The sequence below is a fragment of the Spermophilus citellus genome (assembly GCF_964194105.1).
Source record: "Spermophilus citellus genome assembly, chromosome: 1".
Classification (NCBI taxonomy): Eukaryota; Metazoa; Chordata; class Mammalia; order Rodentia; family Sciuridae; genus Spermophilus; species Spermophilus citellus.
Window position 1 is genome coordinate 231,319,347 of NC_138182.1, and position 23,720 is coordinate 231,343,066.

The 23,720-nt window shown below is 34.8% G+C and overlaps 1 protein-coding gene across 3 annotated transcripts; it reads right to left on the minus strand.

Moving 5' to 3' along the window:
* Positions 1–204: 204 nt before the first annotated feature.
* Positions 205–20,370, minus strand: GTF2H2C (GTF2H2 family member C). Of its 3 annotated transcripts, XM_081291929.1 has the most exons (17): positions 20,312–20,331; positions 19,536–19,605; positions 16,845–16,927; positions 15,784–15,861; positions 15,433–15,469; positions 14,940–15,026; positions 14,062–14,112; positions 13,695–13,749; positions 12,204–12,309; positions 11,204–11,294; positions 10,961–11,048; positions 10,345–10,452; positions 7,670–7,733; positions 5,462–5,565; positions 4,807–4,909; positions 2,626–2,665; positions 205–429 (listed from the first exon to the last, which is right to left on the minus strand). In XM_081291929.1, the coding sequence occupies exons 3-17, from the start codon at positions 16,898–16,900 to the stop codon at positions 310–312; spliced, it is 1,188 nt and encodes a 395-aa protein (XP_081148055.1). In that variant the 5' UTR covers positions 16,901–16,927; positions 19,536–19,605; positions 20,312–20,331; the 3' UTR covers positions 205–309. The 3 variants fall into 3 exon arrangements, with proteins under 3 accessions (XP_081148055.1, XP_081148054.1, XP_081148056.1); XM_081291928.1 differs by lacking the exon at positions 19,536–19,605 and having other exon boundaries at positions 20,312–20,370; XM_081291930.1 differs by lacking the exons at positions 2,626–2,665; positions 19,536–19,605 and having other exon boundaries at positions 20,312–20,370.
* Positions 20,371–23,720: the final 3,350 nt, after the last annotated feature.

Sequence of the window (23,720 nt, forward strand, 5' to 3'; positions counted from 1 at the left end):
AAAATTATGAAATTATAACACAAAAATTCTGTATTCACTTCAATTTTAAAACAAGATTATCACATCAATTTAATCATTATAAGTAATTTACCCATAATAATGCATAATAACTTGAAAACATTATGACTCAAAATAACAGAAAATTAAATTGAATGAAATACTATTGAATTCTGGGCATTTCTGTGATAGTACACAAATAAAAAATTTTATTAAATCAGATTTTCTTCTCAAGTTGTTTTTCTAAAGAATCATTTTATTTACAGTTACAAATTTCTTTTTAGCACACATAGTATATACTACATGCTAGAATCAAATACCTGAAGGAGTTGGAATCTTATGAATACAGCCAGGACAACAATGGAGAGATTCATGAACAAAAACATCACAGTCCACACAGAAAACATTTTGGCACACAGTACAAACATAGACCTGCAGCAAAAAGAAGAAACACTTAGTGAACAAAACTATAGTTTCCTAAAGTACAGCATAGCTAGAAGAAATTCAAGTTGCTTTGCCCTTTTATATCCCTATATTTTCCCCTACCCATCTATCTATTTTATGACTTCCAATGTACCATGCAATCTCAAATCTGGGGCAATTTATTTTTTTCCCCAAACCATCCCTTAGAAATGAGGAAAAGGGCATGGTGGCAAGCACCTGTAATCCCAGCATCTAGAGAAGCTGAGGCAGGAGGATCATGAGTTCAAAGCCAGCCTCAGCAACTTAGTGAGGCCCTAAATAACTCAGCAAAACCCTGTCTCTAAATAAAATATTAAAAAAGGGGCTGGGAATGTGACTAAGTGGTTAAGCGTCCCTGAGTTCAATCCCCAGGACCAAAAAAAAAAAAAAAAAAAAAAAGAGAGAGGGAAAGAAATGAGAGAAAGAGCCAGGCATGGTGGCACATGCCTGAAATCCCAGTTAATTAGGAGGCTGAGGCAGGAGCATCACAAATTCTGAGATAGTCTGAGACACTTAAGAAGACTTTATCTCAAAATAAAAAATAAAAAGGGCTAAGGATGTAGCTCAGTGGCAAAGTACCACTGGGTCCAATCGCCAGTACCAAAAAAATTTTAAAAAGGAACTTTGTTATACAAAATAAGACTGGGGGCGTGACTCAGTGGTCAAGTGCCCCTGAGTTCAATCCCCAGCACCAAAAGAAAGAAAGAAAGAAAGGAACAAAGTGTTCTACATTAAAAAAAAAAATTAATACATTTAGTTTTAAGAATGATCTTCTAATTACAAGTTATATCTCCCTTTCAATTAAAACTTTAAAGAATATGTCAATGACACATAAGACAGAAAAAAAAACTCATCTTTCTATAAAATTTAACAAAATCGTTTTATGAAACATGAAAGTAGAATAAATAAGAGACACCTTTTTTTGTTGTTGTTGTTTTCCTTTTTGTTTCTTCTTTTTTAAAAATTTATTTATTGATTTTTTTTCAGTAATACTTTTTAAAAAAATTTTCTGTATGGAGATCAAACCCAGCATCTTATTAGCATGCAAAGTACAAGATCAACCACTGAGTTATGCCCTTGGCCCAAAACAAGCAACACTTCTAATTAAGATTTAATATAATTTATAAAGTACAGTTTTAAATGTCAGCAAGTAGCTTAAGTAGTAAAAAAACTAAAGCTAGAAACAATTTATATTATATATTTGCATATATAAAAGTTTACATATTCAATTTGGCTATCTTCAAAAATATTTAAATTTTTAGTTGTAGATAGAACACAATACCTTTATTTTATTTATTTATCTTTATGTGGTACTAAGGATCAAACCCAGTGCCTCATACGTGCTATGCAAGCATTTTACCACTGAGCTACAACTTCAGCCAAGAATTTTTTTTAAAGTTTCTTTTTGTTGTTTTGAGATATAGTCTAGCCACACTGCCCAGGGTAGCCTCAAACTCCTGGGGCTCAAGTGATCCTCTTGCTTCAGTCTCCTGAGTAGTTGGGACTATAGGAGCATTCTACCATACCTAGCTCTGTCCTTAAACTTTTTTTTTTTTTTTTAAAGAGAGAGTGAGAGAGGAGAGAGAGAGAGAGAGAGAGAGAGAGAGAGAGAGAGAGAGAGAGAGAATTTTTAATATTTATTTTTTAGTTCTCGGCGGACACAACATCTTTGTTGGTATGTGGTGCTGAGGATCGAACCCGGGCCGCACGCATGCCAGGCGAGCGCGCTACCGCTTGAGCCACATCCCCAGCCCCTGTCCTTAAACTTTTTAAAAAATATTTTCTCATTGGCACAATTTATTTATATATATATTAGGTTTTTTTTAAATGTGGTTCATTGGCACAATTTTTTATCTTTGGCAACTTCAAAATGAGTTATAACAGAACCTAAAGTATAATATGAAAAAACATCTAAAATGCTTCCAAGCTTAATACAATATAGCTTGAAAGCAGAAGACAAGGTACTAAAGTATCTTTAGAGCAAAGCTTAAATGCAGAATGATGAACTACTATTTATTTTCCCATTCTAAATTTACCTACTGTAATTATATTTAGAGAGTAACCTGATAAAAGCCTGATCTTCAACAACTATTGAAAACTTATTATTGTACCATTTTCTCAGTATTTCTTACATATTACTTAACATTTAGAAAGCAATGAACTTACATGTTGGTCTTTCAACTCCCCCTGACATCCATAACAAAATCTGAAAAAGAGAGTTTAAGAATCAATTTCTTTCTTCCTTCCTTTTTTTTTTTTTAAATTCACTCATTAAAGTAATTCAGCAAAGTCTCAATAATTAGAATCTTTTAATAAGTATTGAAAAATCAACAGTATTTAAAATCTCACAGTATGTTCCAAGGTCATTAGATAGCCTAAAATTTTGTTTTTTATTGAAGTTAAATATATGCACACGCTTTTTTTTTTAATATTTGAAATATATGCACATACTTTTTAAAGAAATATTTGTTTTATAGTTTTAGGTGGACACAATATCTTTATTTTACATTTATATGGTGCTGAGGATCAAACCCAGTGCCCCAAACATGCTAGGCGAGCACTCTACCACTGAACCACAACCCCAGCCCCCTGCATATGCTTTTTGAACTAGGATTCTGTGAAAGAATTAAGCTCCTCAATATAAAATAAGAAAGAAAAAAAGAAAAAACTTGAATGAAATTATGTCATTTGTAGAAAAATGGATGGAACCTGAGAGCATTAAGTGAAATAAGCCAAACTCAAAAAATCAAGGGCCTTATGTTTTCTCTCATATGTAGAAGCAAAAATTTTAAAAATTAAAAAAACGAAAAAGAAAGAAGGAAAAGAAAAGGTATGCAGGAGGATCACATGTAAACAAAAGGGAGACCAGAGAAGGGAGGAGGTAAAAGAAAGAGGGGCTACTAGGGAATGATATCAACCTAATTATACTGTCATATTTGTGCATGATATGTAACAACAAATCCCACTATTATGTATAATCATAATGCACCAATAAGAAATACAGAAAAGGGGCTGGGGATGTGGCTCAAGCGGTAGCGCGCTCGCCTGGCACGCGTGCGGCCCTGGTTCGATCCTCAGCACCACATACCAACAAAGACGTTGTGTCTGCCGAGAACTAAAAAATAAATATTAAAAATTCTCTCTCTCTCACTCTCTCTCCTCTCTCAGTCTCTCTTTAAAAAAAAAAAAAGAAATACAGAAAAAATAAAAAGGGCTGGAGATGTAACTTAGTGATAGTTCACTTGCCTAGTATGTACAAGGCCATGAGATCAATCCCCAATACCACATACACATACAAAGATATAAATATGCTTATATAAAATGAAATGACTTCCAAATGTTTTTTTACATGTAAAAGCAAGGAGTTGGATGGACACATAATTGTCTGCTAGTCAGTAGTTTTTAAATCTTGGAATTTTTACTTTTATATGTGTGTGTGTGTGTATTACTCAAGATTGAATCCAGAGGCCTTCTATTATTGAGCTATACCGCAGCCTTTCTTCTGAAACAGGGTCTCATTACATTACTGAGGCTGGCCTCAAATTTGCAATCCTCCTGCCTCAACTGACCAAGTCGAGATTACAGACATGTGCCTTCATACTTGTCCTGGATGGTCTTAAAAGTAAACCTTTACTTCTCTCTTTTTTTTTTTTTTGTACCAGGGATTGAATTCAGAGGTGCTTAACCACTAACCCACATCCCCAGTCCTTTTTGAGATGGCATCTCACTAAGTCGCTTTGGGCCTTACTAAGTTGCTGAGGCTAGTTACGAACTTGCAATCCTCCTGCCTCAGCCTCCTGAGTTGATAAGATTATAGGCATGCACCACCATGCCCAGTTTACTTTGTAAAACTGTTCAATAACAGACCACCTTTACTTCAGGCTTTACTAGTAAGATTTCATAGAAATAGCACTAATGAAAATACTTACAGGTTCCAGATTAATTATGTTCTGCCAACCTCTTATTTTCATTAGTGTGCTAGAGTTCAAGATAGTCAACTATTAAGTAATCAGAAATTTTGAAAGTTAAACTGTTAAACTGTTGTAGTTAAAAACTGGACATGATGAGACCATTTTACTAAAAAAAAATGCTTTTTCTTTTTAAAGAAATGAGTTACCAATATATCATTCTTATTATAATTGAGGTTAGAGAAATTAATAGATTTCTGAAGATTCAGATCTATTCAATAATGAGTCAGTCAGTCAGTCATAAGGCTACATCTCATTTTCTGTTTTAGAAGTAATCTTACTCAGATTAATATGACTATCTTTTTAAAAGTAGTAATATTCTATAGACTAATTTACTCAGTACTTGTAACAGATAATAAGTTAATTAAAACTCATATACCTTTCTCCTTTAAATTCTTCCAGGGGAATTTCTTGAAAAGCATCCAAAGGAAATAAATGATGGTAAGACCGTGCCAAATGGGGAGCAGAAACCAAAGTAAGACCTAACACATAAAACAAAGACATGTTTAATAACCCAAACCTCATGAAGATAATGGCTAAAAAGCCAAATGTCACTAAGTATGTGACCTCTGTTGGCCTATCTGCTTACTCATAAATAAAATAAAATTCTATAATTCTGTTACTTTAATTCCTTATTCTACATACAAATATAAATTATATGTACATTATATGATATACATGTATGATACGTATGATATATATGATATATATATATATATATATATATATATATATATATATATATATATCATAAAGGTAGGTACTAGAAAAATGTCTTCTACATCTACTGCAATAGCTTGAAAAAATACACTTTTTTTTTTTTTCCAGAAAGAGAATCAGGAAACTCTTCATAATGCTATGTTCATTCGTGGAAGTAGAGTACTGGGTACTCAATGAAAAACATAATCAATTTCTCTTAGCACATATTAAATCCAGAAACACAGGAGTCAACATTCACATTTATTTTAGAAGCAATATAGATGAGGAAGTTATTTAAAATTGATTTACCAAATAATAAATAATTGGTGTCTTACCACATATTTTACATTCAACAGGAAGTTCACAGTACTTTGCACGACACTGTGGGCAAAAATAGCCTCCTAATGTAAGTCCTGGCTCAGTGTTGTTATCCAAATGCCTGTGGGGGAAAACAATTACTTTGGAAAAGTGATATATACATAAAGATGAAAAAGTTGGAGCTAAAAAAAATATATTACCTTTCTTTATCTTCAACTCTGGATTCTATTTTATAATCTATTAAAATTTATTTGAAAATATGTGAGTATATCTTATAGATCATTTAATGCTATATTCATTTTTTGTCTTTTTTCCCTCTCCTTTTTTATTTTGACATTTGTCTGTCTTTAAATTCACTAATCTTCTACTGTGACTAATCTGTTATTAATCCTTATCCATTGTATTTTTTCATCTATCCTATCCAATCCAATGTATTCTTCATTTCTAAAATTTTTACTTGGATTTTTTTTATACTTTCATATCTCTTATCATTCTCAAGTTCTCCTCTACTTTCCTGAACTTATGGAGTATATTTACAATTGCTATTTTAATATCTTTGCTTACTAATTCTATCAACTGTGTTTTTTTTCTAGCTATGTTTCCAGTCTATAATTTTTCTCATTTTTATAGGTCATATTTTGTCTTCAAAGCCTAGTCATTTTTTTGTTTTTGCAGTACCAGGGATTGAACCCAGGGCCTTTCTATCATTGAGCCTCCTTGACCCATCCCTTTTTATTTTTGATTTAGGGACAGCATCTTGCTAAGTTGCTGAGGCTGGCCTGGAAATCACTATATTCCTCCTCAGCCTTTCCAGTTGCTGGGATTATAGGTGTGTGCTACTAGGCCCAGAACCTAGTTTTACTTTCTTTCATTTTTGATTGGCTGCTAGACAGTAAGAATTTTACTTTGATTTGGGAACTAGATTTTTTTTAATGACTTTAAATATTTTGGGCTCTGTTCTGCAATATACTTAAGTAACTTGAAAATAATTTTATCTATTCAAAACCTGCTTTTAAGCATTGTTTGGCTGGTCGGGAGCAGCCAATAATCTAGGATTAATGTGGTTCTGCTATTGTGGATTCTATTAAATGTCTGCCACAAAAAGAGGTCTTTCACACAAACTGGTGAGAACATGAACTGTCCTTTGCCCTGTAGGAGCTCTGGGGATTGTTCTATTTGCTGGTTTCCAGTGGTTTCCCTGGTTTCCAATACTTTCCTCATACAAATATACTGATCGACACTCAGCTAAAGACTGATGAGCAAGTCTATGCTCATGGGATCTCCAGAGAGTTCTTCTGTGCGACTTTTTCCTCTCTGACAAAATTATAGCTATCTCAGCCTCCCCAAATACAGAACTTTGTCACTTAATACCCAAACTCTGCATTGCAACCTGGAAATTCTAGGTAGTAAGCTGAAGCAGGCATAGGGCCTACCTCACTCATTTCCTTTCTTTTAGGAACCATTATCTATACTGCCTATTGTCTTATGTCTGAAAACCATTTTTTTATGTATTTTGTCTGGTTTTGTGGGGAGGACAATAAATATGGGTAAATCTAGTCTGTTACTCCTTTATGAGGAGGTCTTGACTATGATTCTGAATATTCACTTTCCAAATTTAAAACAAGGTATACTCAGAAAAGTCTATGTTCTATGACCTTGCCTTTTCCCACACACATCCACCAAGGTAAACTTTTTTTTTTTTTTTTTTTGAGAGACAGAGAGAGAGAGAGAATTTTTTAATATTTATTTATTTTTTTAGTTTTCGGTGGACACAACATCTTTATTTTATTTTTATGTGGTGCAGAGGATCGAACCCCCGCGCATGCCAGGCAAGCGCACTACTGCTTGAGCCACATCCCCAGCCCAAGGTAAACATGTTTTAGTTTTCACTTTCTATTTTCATTATTATTGCTTTTATTATTAACATGAACAAGTGTGTATATCTATTCACATCTCCACCTTCTTTTTAGATGACTGGTAGCATATTACACACCTCTCTCTATCTTGCTTTTTTACTTAGTGATATATTTGAAAAGGTCACACCATAGAAGCATATAGTCATTCCTTTTTATGGCAACATAGAAAGTAATCTTCTATAGAAGTCAACATATAAAGTAATCTTCTATAAAGCCAATCTTCTATATCTCAGACGCATTTAAAAATTTATAACTTAGCAGAAGGAATTTAAAATATTAAAATATCACTGACAATATATCTTTACTTACGCCATGCTGAAAGAGGGTTTTGCATCTTGATCAGACAAAGAAGCAATGGTGTGCTGAGGAAACCCTTCATAGAAAAAAAAAATGTACTGATTTCTTTCTCCAAGCAAAGAACAGAATTCTAGGACTAGGAACTAAAAATGTTTCTACCGAAAACAACAAAGTTGTACAAAAAGTCTCTTTTCTGCCTCTTAAAAATATACACTTATTTTAGTATGATACACTGATCATAATTCCAAGCTACAAATAATAGGTGAAAAACCTGTCTGTGTATGAAATCGAGTCTAAAGCTCATATCTGGATTTTTAACTTAATACTAATTATATTGCTTTTTAAAAAGAAAAGTAGTTCATAAGTTTTATATACTTTAACAATACAATGCAGCTTATATTACCTAGTTCTTTTTCACTTTATCTAAGCAAATATTTTTATGTTTAAAACTTTGGAATGTGGGGCTGGGATTGTGGCTCGGTGGTAGAGCATGTGCCTTGCACGTGAGGCACTAGGTTCAATCCTCAGCACCACATAAAAATAAATAAAGATATTGTGTCCATCAACAAGTAAAAAATATGTATGTATTTTTTTTTAAAGAGAGAGGAGAGAGAGAGAGAGAGAGAAAGAGAGAGAGAGAGAGAATTTTTATTTATTTATTTTTAGTTTTTGGCAGACACAACATCTTTGTTTGTATGTGGTGCTGAGGATCGAACCCGGGCCGCACGCATGCCAGGAGAGCGCGCTACCGCTTGAGCCACCTCCCCAGCCCAATATGTATGTATTTAAAAAAAAGTTTGCTTTATTTATATAATACTAAATTCTGAAAACAGGAAATGCAGAGACTATTAAATTATTATGTTATTATAAATTATATATTATTATAAATTATTTTTTAAAAGTTCTCATTACATAAAACTTTTAAATATATCTACAAACAAATAAATCATCTGGGCAGAGTGGTGCATGCCTGTAATTCCAGCAATTCAAGAGGCTGAGGCAGGAGGATCATCAGTTCAAGCCCAGCTTCAGCAACTTAGCAAGGCCCTAATCAACTCAGCAAGACCTAGTCTCTAATAAAATTGGAAAAAAAAAAAGGGGGGGGGGCTGGGGATGTGGCTTGGTGGTTAAGCATCCTGGGTTGAATCCCTGGTACCAAATAAATAAATAAATAAATAAAATCAACAAGAGAGTAGCTGAGTGGTAGAGCGCATGCTTAGTATGCAAAATTCCCTGAGTTTAATCCCGAGCATCACAAAAAACAAACAAAATACATAAAAGTAAAGGTGGCACAGTGGAGCATGCCAATTTTCATAGTTACTTGGGAAACTGAGGAAGGAGAATTCCTTGACCCCAGAAATTCAAGTCCAGCCTGAGCAATATAACAAGATCCTGTCACAAAAAAAGAAAAAAAAAAAAAAAGTAAAGATGAATGACTAACTAGAAAAACCTGTGCATCAGGTGATTAAAGTCCTAAAGGACTCTAACAAATCAGTTTGAAGAACAAATTATAATTTCAAACAATAACTTTAAAATGGAATAGAAGCTAAATCAGTAAATCAAACAAACTTAGCCATCATAGTATCTAAAATGTACTGAATGTTACATCAAGCAATATTCTAAATGTTTTATTTGTATTAATTCAGTCTCTGCAACACACAGTTAGGTAGATACTAATATTATATTATAATTGAAAAAAATAGGAAAGACAGGTTGACCAGTTATAGCCAAAAATAAAGTAGAAAAGCATTTCATCTCATTGACATTTAAAAAGCATATTAAACAAGCAAAGTTATATTTAAAAAGTTATATATTTTTTCAATGAAAGGGTAACAAACTTTATTATAAAATATTTAGAAGACACAGGAAAACAAGCTTTTACACACACACACACACACACACACACACACACACACACACACACGGGATTGAACCCAAGGACACTGAACCACCAAACCATATCCCCAGCCCTTTTTTGTATTTAATTTAGAGACAGGGCCTCACTAAATTGCTGAGGCTGGCTTTGAATTCTCAATCCTCCTGCCTCAGCCTCCTAAACCACTGGGATTACAGGAATATGCCACCACACCCAGCTACAAAGCAATTTTTTTTAATGGCCCAAAACCAAACATTTTCTCTCTCCAGAAAAAAATGACTGAGCAATCTGGTGTATTTCCCTGTAATCCTCTGTCTTTGCACAATTTATATTACACAGTTTTTTATGTTTGTTTGTTTTTGGTACAAGGGACTTAACCATTGAGCCACATCCACAACCCTTTTTAATTTTTGAGACAGGGTCTCACTAAGTTGCTGAGGCTGGCTTTGATCCTCCTACCTCAGCTTCCCAAATTGCTGGGATTACAGATGTGAGCCATCCTTGTATTAAACAGATTTAATAACATAATCCAGAGATTTTTTAGCTTATTTTAAAAATGTCTTAATGCAAGTATTTTTCTTTAAAACACAATACATTCATACCTTTCCAGCTAAATGATAAAGAAAGCCAGGAGTATTGTGTAGGTGACAAGAACTATGGGTAGTTTTAATTTTCTTTACTTCTCTGTATTTTCCAAAATTGTTATATTAATAAGTTTATTTTCTTAAATGTTAACTTACACAAATGAAAACAGAAAGCCTAGTTTGAAGCAAAATATGCATTTTTAAAATTACACAAAATAAACACATACCCATACGAATGAGTGAGCATTCAGAACTTGAGCTGGCAGGAGGAGGACTAACATGATGTGTTAGCAATTCTTTGTAATGGCTTTCATCTAAAATAACATGGTATGTGCCTAACATGAAAAGCAAAAGAAAAAATACCAGCTTTGTAGACATAATAACAAATTATAATTTCTATATAATTCTATAAAAATTTTATCATCTGAAAATGTAATTTTCAAAATAATGATTTTTAGCTAAATTATCATTTTTTAAAAAAACTTATTTAAGTAATATCTCTAAATCAACTTCTCTAGGAATAACAGTAATTATAATTTAGAACAGTAATTATAATTTAGTAAAAGCAAAGTTATAAAATCTTTATAAAGATTTACAGTGAAATTTTAACTTTTCAAGAGTTATAATAGTTTCTCTAAACACTGACATAATGACTAAAAATTCACTGCATTTTAAAATGATTTCTTATAGAATCAATAATATATTTCAGATGACTGTTCATATATTGGGCATGGGATAGGAAATTATATAAGTTTAGTGGTGTAAAGCAGATTAAAGCACTCTAATTAATGTTATTTCTTTGACAGTAATTATGAATAAATATTGAAGACAGTAGATACATACCACCAGTTTCACGAGCAAGTACAGTGCAAACTCGAACCTCTGCAGATAACCCAATAACAGACACTCTAATTTTAGCTGCCTTTAGGGTCTTCATAAAATTCGAGAAAATAAAAGATTTTAAGGGAAGAAGAAAAATAATTAAGAATTAATGTATTTGGAAAATAATGCTCTGAAAGCTAATAATAAATACACTACAGAATTTTCTTTAGAGCTGTAAATTCAGTTTTGATATATTGGTTCTACCTTGATTAGATCATAAATATTAGATGGATCACAAGTTGTAAGGCTGCTAAAAATGATTAGGACTTCTCTACTTGTATGTCCAGGCATGTGTCTAAAGAAAGATAAAATACACTCCAATTAGGTCAACAAATAAAACTAGCAAAAGATTTATCTAGAGAGAACATTACAGATAGCTTACACATTTAGACCACAGAATACCTAATTTGTTTCAACACTGCATAGTAATGAATTTTTAGTATATTTTGAACTTTTTTTTTTTGGTACTAGAGATTGAACTCAGGGGCACTTGACCCCTAAGCCACATCCCCAGCCTTTTTTATGAGATAGGGTCTTGCTAAGTTGTTGAGGCTGGCTTTGCACTCCTGATAGTCCTGGCTCAGCCTCCCAAACCACTGGGATTACAGGCATGTAACACCATGCCCAGCATTTTAAACACTTTAATATAAATTTTTCTTTCTCTTTTCTCCCCCAGTGCTAGGGATGGAACCCAGGGCCTCATACATGACAGGCAAGCCCTATACCAATAAGCTATATCCCAAGCTCTAATATAAATTCTTCAAAAATTAGGTATACCCAGTTGTGGTTGTCACAGACCTGTAATCCCAGTGACACAAGAGGCCGAGACAAGAGGATTGCCAAATTTGAAACCAGCCTCAGCAACTTAGTAAGGCCCTGATTGTCCAGCCTCAGGAAATTAGCAAATTAGCAAGACTCTGTCTCAAAATAAAAAATAAAAAGTACTAGGGATGTGGTTCAGTGGTTAAGCATCTCTGGGTTCAATCCTCAGTACTAAAGGAAAAAAAAAAGATATAATTCACCTACTAAAATGTAAAATAAAATTACCAAAATAAATATTATACATGATATTACATATTTTTCCTACTTAACTATTTTGTTATAACTGGCTTTACAGAGACCCATGTTAATATATTATCATTTCAATTTAACTGATTCAAAAAACTTTTAAGCCAATTATAAATAAGAAATATAAAATACTAACTTTAGAGTTTGCATAGCCATGCTTAGGGAATTATAAAGAGATGGCTCTCCATGACAGGTCATATCAACAGCTTTCTTCAAAGATGTTATATGTTTCCTTGGGTTTCCTAAAATAAAAATAGAATAACCTAGTTTTAATAAAATGCTATGTATATATAACATGGAAATATATACTTTTTCTAAAATTTACATATTTATGATATTAAATAACAGACTGCCATATATATATATATATATATATATATATATATATATATATATATATATTTATCAAGTTGCACTTTTATCAGAAATATTTGGTAGATAATCTCACTTCCTATTGAAAACCAGAACACAAATAATTGTCTCTTTATATCCAACAGCACACATATTTTTAAATAATATTAACCAAGAGCATATGCATACTTTTTTTACTCTTCATATTTCCATAGTTCATCTTTTTTTTTCCTCCCTAGAATTGGAAACCGAACCCAGAACTTTGTACATGCTAGGCAAGTGCTCTATCACTAAGCTACATCCCCAGCCTTTTTTATTTTTATTTGAGACAAGAACTTGCAAAACTGCTCTGGCTGGCCTCAAAACTGTGATCCTTCTGCCTCAGGCTTCCAGGTAGGTGAGATTACAGATGTGTACCAACACAAGGCCATAGATCATCATTTTAAAGACCAATATATTTCCACATTTAAAATCTCTGAAATCAGCATGTCTTATTATCACTGGTAGGTGAGCAGCTTTCATGACATAATTGTTGCTGCCTATTCAAGTGTGAACCTATGAATAGCTCTTCATATAATTTTGCTTCAGTTACACTATATACAATACTTTGTGCTACTCAGGTCAAGTACAACTGCCATAAAAATGTTTTTCGAAAATTTATTAAGCAGAGTGTGGTGGCCCATACCTGTAATCCCAATGACTCAGGAGGCTGAGGCAAGCCTCAGCAATTTAGTAAGGTACTGTCTCAAAATAAAAAATAAAAAAAAGAATGAGGATGTAGTTCAGGAGTAAAGCACCTGTTTCAAGCCTCAGTATTAAAAAACAAAAAATTAAGTGAAAAATTAAGTGGATTGTATGAATGGTTATAATGAAGTTATTTTAATATTTTCAGGATAACAATATACATGTCTTAAACACATTTACATTTAACATAATATTATTATTCACTACTGTGGAGACTTCAACGTAAAACAGCTCATCCTGGCTGGGGGTGTAGTTCAGGGGTCCAGCACTTGCCTAGCATGTACAAAGACCTGGGTTCAATCCCCAGCAAAGCAAAAAAAAAAAAAAAAATTAAATTAAATTAAATAACAACAGTTAATCTTAGATCCCAAGAGATTAACAGGGGTGGAAGGTGACATTATTAAGTTGTTTCACCTACAAAGCACAGAGGACAACTTCATATTACTTATTAGGCAACCCCTATGAACAGGATTAAAAAAATTGGATAATTAAAGCAAAGTCCTTGAGTCCTTAAAGGTTGTTTTATGCATACCTGAGAGTTCAGTCAGTTTTTCAGCTCTTTTACTCTTAGTTACAATTATTCCAATCTCAAAATAAAAACAAAAATGATTATTAATTTCATATAAAATTATTTCCTCTTGATAAGAATTTGTTTAACTAAAATAAATTAGCAAAACAGGAGAAATTTTTTCTCAGTGTTCTGACAAATAAATTTAGCTATAAGTTCACTGTATATTGTTTAACTTATAGAGTTATTTTGTTTTTCATTGATAAGTGTATCAGACATGGATACACACTCTGAATCTCTTAATCATAGAATAGTCCTATTTTTAAAAAATATATGTATATGTCTCAGGAAAATTGGATTTCTATTTGAATTCTTGCACTTGTCTACATACCTGACTGATAGGATTTTGATCAAAATACTCTTCTATGAAGTATTCCAACAACTGTTTGAAGAAAACAAAAAGGAAATACTACATAAGGGAAAAATAACAACCACAAAGAACATGTCCCATTAATGTTCTGTGAAACCTATTTATCAAGCATCACTTCTCATGTTTTATTTTATTTTTAATTTTTTGAACTGCTAGGAATGGAACCCAGGACTTTGCAGACTGTAGACAAGCTCTCTGCCTCTGAGCTATATCCTTAGCCTACTTCTCATGATTTTTAAACTTATAGATGCTATCAAAGTAGTAAATAGTAAAAACATGTATTTGAAATGGTGGATGATAAGATAGAAATGAGCTAGGTTTTAAAAGATGGATTCAGGCCAGGCACAGTGAAAAGCACCTGTAATACCAGTCACTGGTGAAGCTAAGGTAGGACAATCTCCTGAGGCTATGAGCTCAAGGCCAAGCAAGATCCCATCTCAAAAGAAAAGACCCATTTGGACATGTTAAAAACAATGCAAACAAGGAAAAGATCCAATGAAGCCAGGGAAGAAAAGCACAATTGATAGTAGGCTTTTATAAATTAGGAAAGATAAGAATGTGGCTGTAAACTGACAAGACAAATTCAATTAAGTCAAAGGAGAATGAAGACTCAGTAAAGAAAATGGATTACTCACAAAGCAAGATCCTGATTTGGGGAGGGAGGGTAGAAATTAAACACACAAATAATTAGCTATTTTGTTTTATTATTTCTCAAAATGACCAGATAGCACTTCTGCTTAGTTATCATTTATATGAACTGAAAAAAAAACTTATTACATTCTTAAATTTTTTTTCTTTAGAATTTTCTACATTTAGTATATTAAATGATTTTACAATACCTTTAAAGTGCATGTCAGTCTATTAGGCTTTAAATCTTGGTCTTCCATTGTCCTTGATGCATCCACTACCACATAAAGGTGGCGCATCTACCCAAAAAATAAGGGGATAAAGGGTAGGAAAAATTTCCAAGTACATTTTTGAGTAAGAAATAAAAGTGGCATTTAGGAAGGGCAGCAGAACAGACATTATGATTGCTGTATGTATATAGGTGACTGTATGACCAATGTGATTCTGCAATCTGTACAATCAGAAAAATGAGAAATTATACCCCAATTGAGTCAAATGTATGAATTGCCAAGATCATTATAATGTCATGTATAGCTAATAAAAAAAAAAGAAAGAAAAGTGGCATTTAATATTCACATATTCTGTACATAGATTTTTAATATATTCTTTATAAGGTTTGTCTTTTACTATTGTTTAGTCTATCAAGCCAGAATGTTCCTCTAATCCAAACTATTCCATACTGTAAAGGAAAAACTAATAACATACCATTCCAAGTCGCACTTGTCCATGGTGCTCAAATACTCTGTTAAAATTATACAAACATTTTAATGGAACACCATATACTATCAAAAAACTCAATACAACTTTCCAACAAATATGTACCTTTTAGTGAAGTAAATTATTAATTTTTTAATATAATTATAAGCATTATAGATAGTTCCTGGAGACCATTTCCCAACTGATAAGACTAGGTTGCTAGTTCTTTCTCCCTATTCAGACAAGAAGTTAGTTTCTCTGAAACACAGCTGAAAGGAAGTATCAAGTATGATTATAGATGGTGAAAGGCTTTATCAAATGCATTTTCCTTTTGTAACACACTTAGAAGGATTTATATACCTTTTTCTCTTTGCCTTGAAGAGAATGTCTTCTATTGTAGCTTTAAGTGAACCAGATTCATCTTCTTTAAGAATTTCCCTATAACAAATAATTGTTTGAAAATATAAGCTGAAAATATTAACTAGAGAAATGAAACATATATAAAAGATGTGTACATTTTTGCATGTTTTATAGCAGCATTATTCATAATAGCCAAAAACTATTATCAACCTATGTGTCCATCAACTAGTGAATGGATAAACAAAAATGTGGTATAACAGAGGTGCTGGGGTTGTGGCTCACAGGTAGAGCACTTGCCTAGCATGCATAAGGCACTGGGTTCAATCCTCATCACCACATAAAAATTAAAAATAAAGTCCATCAACAGCTAAAAAATATTAAAATAAATGTTTTAAAAAATTATTTTTAAAAATGCAGTATAACAATATAATGGAATACTATTCAGCAGCAAAAAGGAATGAAATACTAATACAAACTACAACACAGATGACCCTTGAAATAGTATGTTAAATGAATGCTAGACCCACTACACCACATATTGTATGATTACTTACATGAAATATCCAGAAATAGAAAGTAGATTGGTGATTGGTTACAGGTAGTAGAAATGAAACTAATTATAAATAGGAATGAAGGATCTTATTGGAGTGGTTAAAATGTTCCAAAACTGGGTAGGGGATGGTGTCGTTCACCTGTAATGCCGGCAGCTCAGGAAGCTAGGCAGGAGGAATACAAAGTTTGAGACCATCCTTAACAACTTATCGAGGCCCTAAGCAACTTAGCAAGACCCTGTTTTAAAAAATAAAAAGAATTGGGGATGTAGCTCAGTGGTTAAGCACCTCTGGGTTTGAGCCTCAGTATCAAAAAAAAAAATCCAAAACTGGTTTCTAGAAATGGCTCCACAACTTAGTAAATTTTCCAAAACAAATCACCGAATTATATATTAGAAATGGGAGAATTATAGCATATGTAAAATACAGTTCACTAAATTAAAAGAGAGGGAGAGAGAGACAAAGAGACAATGTCCAAAAGAAAAAAGAGGGCAATAATGCCCTACTTACCATGTCCTCTCATAGCCTCCTTCCCACCGCTTAGTTCTTTCAGGTTCTTCATCCATATTTTTTAAAATGTATTATTCAGCATTCTGTGAAAAAAAAATATATCATGAGTTTTCTAAAGATATTTGTTACAAAAATACATCCACTTATTTGAAAGTTCAAGAGAAACTTTAAAAAGTAAAAAACTGAGAATTCAGGGCATCTTATTTTAGTTTCTAGTCTATTCAATTGCTATAGGATGAAAGTACAAAACCTTCATGGAACTCTTTTTTATTTTTCTATTTCCAATAAAGAATATGAGTATTTATAAATAAACTTGGCACCAATAGAAATAAGTATCTTTTTTGTTTGTTTATTTTTATGTGGTGGTGAGGATTGAACCCAGTGCTTCACATGTGTAAGGCAAGCATTGTACCACTGAGCCACAAACCCAGCCCCTTGAATCTTTTTAATTGTAAAAAAAAAAAAAAAATGCTTTACAGATTTATTACTGGACAAGATCACAGAATTATGGGAAGTAGGTACAAGGGTAGCTAAAACAAGATTAACCACAACTGAAAATTATAATGGCTGAGTGATAGACAATGACAATTCATGTACTCTCTCTCCACTTTTGATCAGGCTTGAATTTTCTTATAATCAAAAGTACTTATTCATTTAGGTGATGAGAATTGAACTCAGATAAGCTTTAAAGGCTCAGTGCCCCACCCCGCCTTTTTTTTTTTTGAGTCAGGGTCTTTTAAGTTGCCCAGGATGATTGAACTAACAATCCTTCTACCTCAGCTTCCAGAGTAGCTGGGATTACAAGCATGTGCCATACACTTGGCATAATCAAAAGTTTTGAAAAATGAAAGTTCATTACTTAAGGCTCATAATTCGTAAGGACACAAATTAAACATACAGTATGACCTCAAATATTTAAGGAAAAAAAAACAAAGGAAATACTGATTGATATTCAATAAATGGGACAAGTGGTATCAACTGCATGATAGGATGAAGAGTAACTGGATTTTTTTGCTTATTTATTCTTTTCTGTATGTTCTTATTACATCAATTTCTTTCATAATTTAGGATAAAATCAATGAACAATAACCCATGAACAATAACCAAGTAATAAACATCCCTAATACCTTTATCTCCACCTTTCCCAATGCCATCTCCCTTCCTACTGCATGTTCAATTTCCTTCCTCCATAAATAAAGGATCAAAGGATTTTGGAGGTGGGGGTTGGTACTGGGGATTGAACCCAGGGGCACTTTACCACTGAGCTACATTCCCAGTCCTTTTTATTTTGAGACAGGGTCTTCCCAAGTTGCTGAGGTTGGCCTAGAACTTGTGATCCTCATACATCTACCTCCCGAGTAGCTGGGACTATAGACATTTGCTACCATGCCAGGCCAAGAAATCTTAAGTGCCAAGACACTGAGGACAATAGCATATCCTCTGTCATTGGCAGAGATAAAGATTATTTTTGTAATAAGGACCATAACCAATACTTTATCCTCTGTGTATTCACTGCTTCTATAAAAAGTTATTTTTTTTAAAAAAATAGAACTGCCAGGTATGGTGGCACACACCAGTAATCCCAGTGACTCAGGAGTCTAAAGAGAAGGATTACAAGTTCCAGGTTCAACTTCAGCAACTTAGTAAGATTCTCAACAACTCACTGAGACCCTATTTAAAATAAAAACGACTGAGAATGTAACTCAGTGGTAAAGTGCCCATGGGTTCAATCCTCAGTACCAAAAAAATAAATAATAAAATCTGAAGACCTGACCTATAAGTAGACATTTGGAATTAAAATCTACTGACAGGTTGGATGGAGCCTGCTTCTAAGGCTTCACTTCTTTTTGTGGCACCTACCGAAACAGATGTTATTAACTAAAATTCTATATATTTCCCACTACATAAATAAACCACTCACTGTCACTGAAAGAAATCCTGAAAGTTCATCACTTAAGGCTCATAATTCATAAGGACACAAATTAAACATACAATATGACCTTGTATTGAAAGGAAACTTGGTGACCGACTTTAATATCATGAAGAACTAGACAATAGTTTTAACATCTGTGCTATTTCAGTACCCTATGTTGGTGCCTTGTAGGTTTGATGATGCGTGTAGGAGCATAATATAGAGACTAAAGTGAACATTTTGATCCTGTGTTATCTGGATTTATTGTGAACATCAAGACCAGAAGGGTTGGTGTTGTAGCTCAGTGGTAGAGCACTTGCCTAGCACGTGTGAGGCTCTGGGTTCAATTCTCAGCACTATACAAAAATAAGTAAATAAAATAAAGGTAGGGCTGGGGATGTGGCTCAAGCCATAGCGCGCGCTCGCCTGGCATGCGTGCGGCCCGGGTTCGATCCTCAGCACCACATACCAACAAAGATGTTGTGTCCACCAAGAACTAAAAATAAATATTAAAAATTCTCTCTCTCTCTCTCTCTCTCTCTAAAAAAAATAAAAAATAAAAATAAAATAAAATAAAATAAAGGCATTGTGTTCATCTAGAACTAAAAAACAATATTTTTTAAAAGTCCAGAAAAGATCACATAATGTTCTCAATATTTTTAAACTCCAATTTTTGAAAACATGGCTCCTGCCATTCATCACATCAAAATTTAAATTGCATTTTATTTTTAATTGTTCATAATTATTCATTCTCTGAAATTCATAAACAAAGTGAGAACCAGTGAGTAGAAACTGGAAGCTGGAAAGGTCTGGGCTCATTGTGTACAAGGACATCTTCATTAGAAATGTCTGCAATGGTAAAACAGAGAAAGAAAAGGAGCACCATCAAACTATAGATGTACAAAAGTAAGTTGGATGTTTAGAATTCATTCTATTAATAGAGAAGAGTTTTATGCATCTTGGAGAAAGAGGTACTCTGGAAGATCTCCAATGGCTTATGAATTCCCAATAGTTCATCATCTTAAATATGTCGCTGATCCATTTCCTGGAATCCAACCCCAGAAAATCCATACCCCCCAAAGTGAGCCTAGACTTGTGATTGCTGTTAATATGAATTCGGAATGCTGCAAACAAATGGGAGCTTCCTCAAACATCACAATTTGTAAAGCTTTCCCTCACACCTTACTCTGCCAAACAAGTGATGAGACAGGCAAGGGAGATTACTGTCCCCGTTTTTCAGATATGGAACTTGAGGCACAGAAGCTGGTAACTTTTTAGAGAACACAGATGGAGGTAGGTCACCAACTCGAACCGAGCATAACTGCTAAAACTCTGCCCTAGGTTGAGAGAACCATTCCCGCAAACCGCAGCTCCGATGCTTCCCCACGGCTCCCGGCACGGAAGCCATTCTCCTCCGCCTTCACACGCTCCCTGCTACCCTACGGAGCCAGCCAGGGCAATTCAACACAACCTGGGCCCGAAGTCCCCTACTAGCCGCCTCACTTGACAGCTTGCCCGGGCAAGGCGCCGTAAGAACCTCCACGAGCCAACTCACCAATTTTGCGGGGACGATTCTCTGCCGGAAGCGCCGCCCAGTCCTAAAGGAGCGCCGCCAACGTTCTTCCGCAGCGCGCTGCAGTCACGCAGAAACGTTCCGGCTGGGAACTCGGCTGCCAAACATTCTTCCCTGAGCCAACTAGCTGCTTCCTCGCTGGTCTTCACAAAAGGCGGGAAGAGCAGTCACTATTCACTCCTGTGAGTTCAGAGGTACAGAACCGTCCGTTGCGAGCTCTGAGGAGTTTGATCTTGTTGATTTCTAAAGGTTGGGATGAAATACTCTAATCACGGCAGCAGGGCCAGAACCTTGCTGTGCAACGGTATTTTATTAAGCGCTTAATTTGGGCCCGATACAGTTCTAAGCGCCGAGAAAATGGTAATGAAAACTCAAAAAATCTTTGTCCCGGTAGAGGTTTTTTTTTTTTTTTTCCTTCTACTAGGGGGAAAACTGTTAAGAAAAACGGGCGCGGTGGCATACTCCTGTAATCTCAGCCACTCGAAGTCTGAGGGAGGAACATCGCAAATTCTAGCCCAGCCTGGGAATATTAGCAAGACCCTGCCTCAAAATAAAAAATTAAAAGAGCTGGGGATGTAGCTTAGTGGTAAAGCATCCTGATCCAATCACTGGGGAAAGGAAGAAGGGTCAAAAATGTATCAAATGGTGGTGGTACTATTCAGAAAAAATAAGCTTACAGAGGGAAAGGGATGCAGTTTGAAACTCGGTGGTGAGAGGAATTGTCAGTGAGAACCATAACCCAAAGGAAGGAAGGAGTTAACGTTACCTGGGGGAAAAGCTCTCCAGACAAAGTAAACAGCAAGCACAAAGGCTCTGAGTAGAAACACGCTGGTGTGGTTTAGGGACTGTTGCAGTGGGGCAGTGGGCGTAGTGATGTCATTGGAATTTTTAGGGCAAGAGGCCCAAACAGACTGGGCTCAGTTACTTCCCAATATGCCAATCAAGGAGACCAGCTGTGGTGAAGAAAAGGAGCTTTTATCAGCCTGGCTACACTGGGAAGAACAAATCAAGAGGTTCTGTGACCTAAGGTGTTGACAGAACGTTGAGATTTTACAGCAAACGTAAGGATGGGAGGGAGCCTTGGTCAGGCCATGGTCCGGTTGATCATTTTGGGATTGGTTCTAGGAAGCTCCTGGAAAGCCATTATCGCTTGAGGGGGGCAGTTCAATTCCCATCATGACTGCTCCTGCTTTGGGGGCACAGCCTTGGTTCCATCATGGGGCAGTTGCTCCTGCTTAGTAAGGGCAATCTCATCAAAGGGTGATCGGCTCAGTGGTGGCATTGCTTGGAGGTATTTTTGGTTCCTTGTCATAAAGATGCTTATCCATCAAACCTGTTCCTAGAATCCAAAGTAAATACCAAAGAGTGGCTCAGAAAGTCAAAAAAGTTGGAGGCAAATGGAGGCAGAGATGGACAAAATGGAGTATGTCAGTGACTGAGTCCTCCTTCAGTGGCAGCTAAAATCATAAAGGGGTGGAGGACTTAGAGCATTGTAAGAATTCAGGAGAGGCCAGGATGGCTTTGACCAATTTAGTGTGGCAGTGCAGCTCATGATAAATGGATAGACTGGATGTTATTAAAAAAAAAAAATCCTGATCATGATCAATAAAAGTCATTGATCATAACTCCAAAGTTTTTAGCTGAAAGGGTATAGTTGCAATTGCTGAGAGGCCATGAGTAAGATCAGTTCAGTTTTGGACAAATTGTTTGAGATATATACTGATACATATGGAGTTACTAGAATTTCTCACACTTGAGAAATGGAGAGGCAAGGCAACTCCCAAAGGATCAGAAAAGAGCCAGGGACTAAGGGAGAAATAGCACAAAGGAACCTCATGAGCAATGATCTCTTTCCTTCTCTTATCAGCATATTCATCCCTTTGTCTTTATTATAGTTTTGTTGGTACCCAAATCTTCCTGGTCTGCATTCTACCTCCCTCAAAATCATAAGACAGGTTTCCTACATTGTAGTAGAAAGACCACAGCTGGGTTTTAAATTACCTATCTGCAAAATGATGATAGCTACAGGGTTTGGTGGCAACTCCAATGTCATTTCCTCTGGAATGACAAGGTCTTATTGTTCAGTTTTTGTTGTCTCGCATTAACAAAGTTTTAAAGGGGGAGAAAGGGAAACTAGCATTGCTGAGTGCTACTCTCCATTTCCGTATTTACTTTTAGACAAGGATATATTACCTTTAAAATTAGGTCATTACAAATATCTTTTACAGATTCAAAAACCTGAAGAACAGGAAGGTTAAGTAATTCATCCAAGGACCTACTTGAGTAACTGCTGAAGGGCAAAGCCAAGAAAAGAACAGATGCTTTGCAGGCAACAAATGAGAAACTTTATGGAATACCCTTCTACATTTTGTTGCTGTCATATAAAAACATCCTGGCCATGTAGCTGAATCACTTTTCTAACTACAAAGGGGCATAATAATTTACTGACACAATATTTTCTAAAAGCTTCTCTGATTATTCAAGCATTTTGCTCATTTCTTTTCAATAGAAAAAATGTTAACAATATAAAATAAGGGATTACGTACTTCTACATCTATTTTTCCTTTCACCCAAGAGGTGGTATAGAGCGCCAGGCACAGTGGCACATGCCTGTAGTAATCCCAGCAACTCAGGAGTCTGAGGCAAGAGGACTGAAAGTTCGAGGACAAAAAAAAAAAAAAAGAAAAAGCAAGTGTGAGGACAGCTTTGGCAACTTAATGAGACCCAGTCTCAGAACTAAAAATTTTAAAGGTAGGGATGGAAGGGGGGAGTGAGTGTGGTGTAGTGTAGTAGAATCAGGAACACCCAGGAGATCAAGTATGTATTCTGATTGTTCCAGCTGAGCCTTTGAAAAAATCCAGAGTGGAGACACTTCCATCCTGATGCCTAAGCAGGGAGAATGCCTGGGTGAGAAACCCTAATCCCAACTGATGCCAGAGCCCCTGGATCCATGATCCACAGTCTTCTGATCCTGGCTTCCTGAAGTGGTCTTTATTGCTACGTACTGCATTTCAACAATTATTTTCTTATTTTATTTCAAAGTCCAATTTTATGGCACAATTTTACAATCCTTCCTATTTCATTTTCTGTGTTCAGTGGAAAAGTTATTCTATGAGAACACTGGCAAACTTGCCTTCACAAACAAGGTAAAATGATTTCCAAGAACATAATTAAATGTTTAACAAAAAATCAGTGAAGGTGGGCTAGTGATATAGCTCAGTGATAGAGTGCTTGCCTTGCATGCTTGAGGCTCTGGGTTCAATCCCCAGTCCGACCAAATAAAAAGAAAAAAAATCAGTGAATGTGCTCATGCTCATTTCCATTTGATGTGAATCTAAAAACTTTGGAAATGCCTTTTGTACAATATAGATTCATATTACGTAGCATATAG

Coding starts and splice junctions, on each gene's coding strand:
- GTF2H2C (XM_081291928.1), bottom strand. CDS start 16,900: ATGGATGAAGAACCTGAAAGAACTAAGCGGTGGGAAGGAGGCTATGAG. Junction 15,027..15,432: donor GACAAGTGCGACTTGGAATG/GTATGTTATTAG, acceptor TTTTTTGGGTAG/ATGCGCCACCTTTATGTGGT. Junction 7,734..10,344: donor ATGCTCACTCATTCGTATGG/GTATGTGTTTAT, acceptor TTTTCTATGAAG/GGTTTCCTCAGCACACCATT.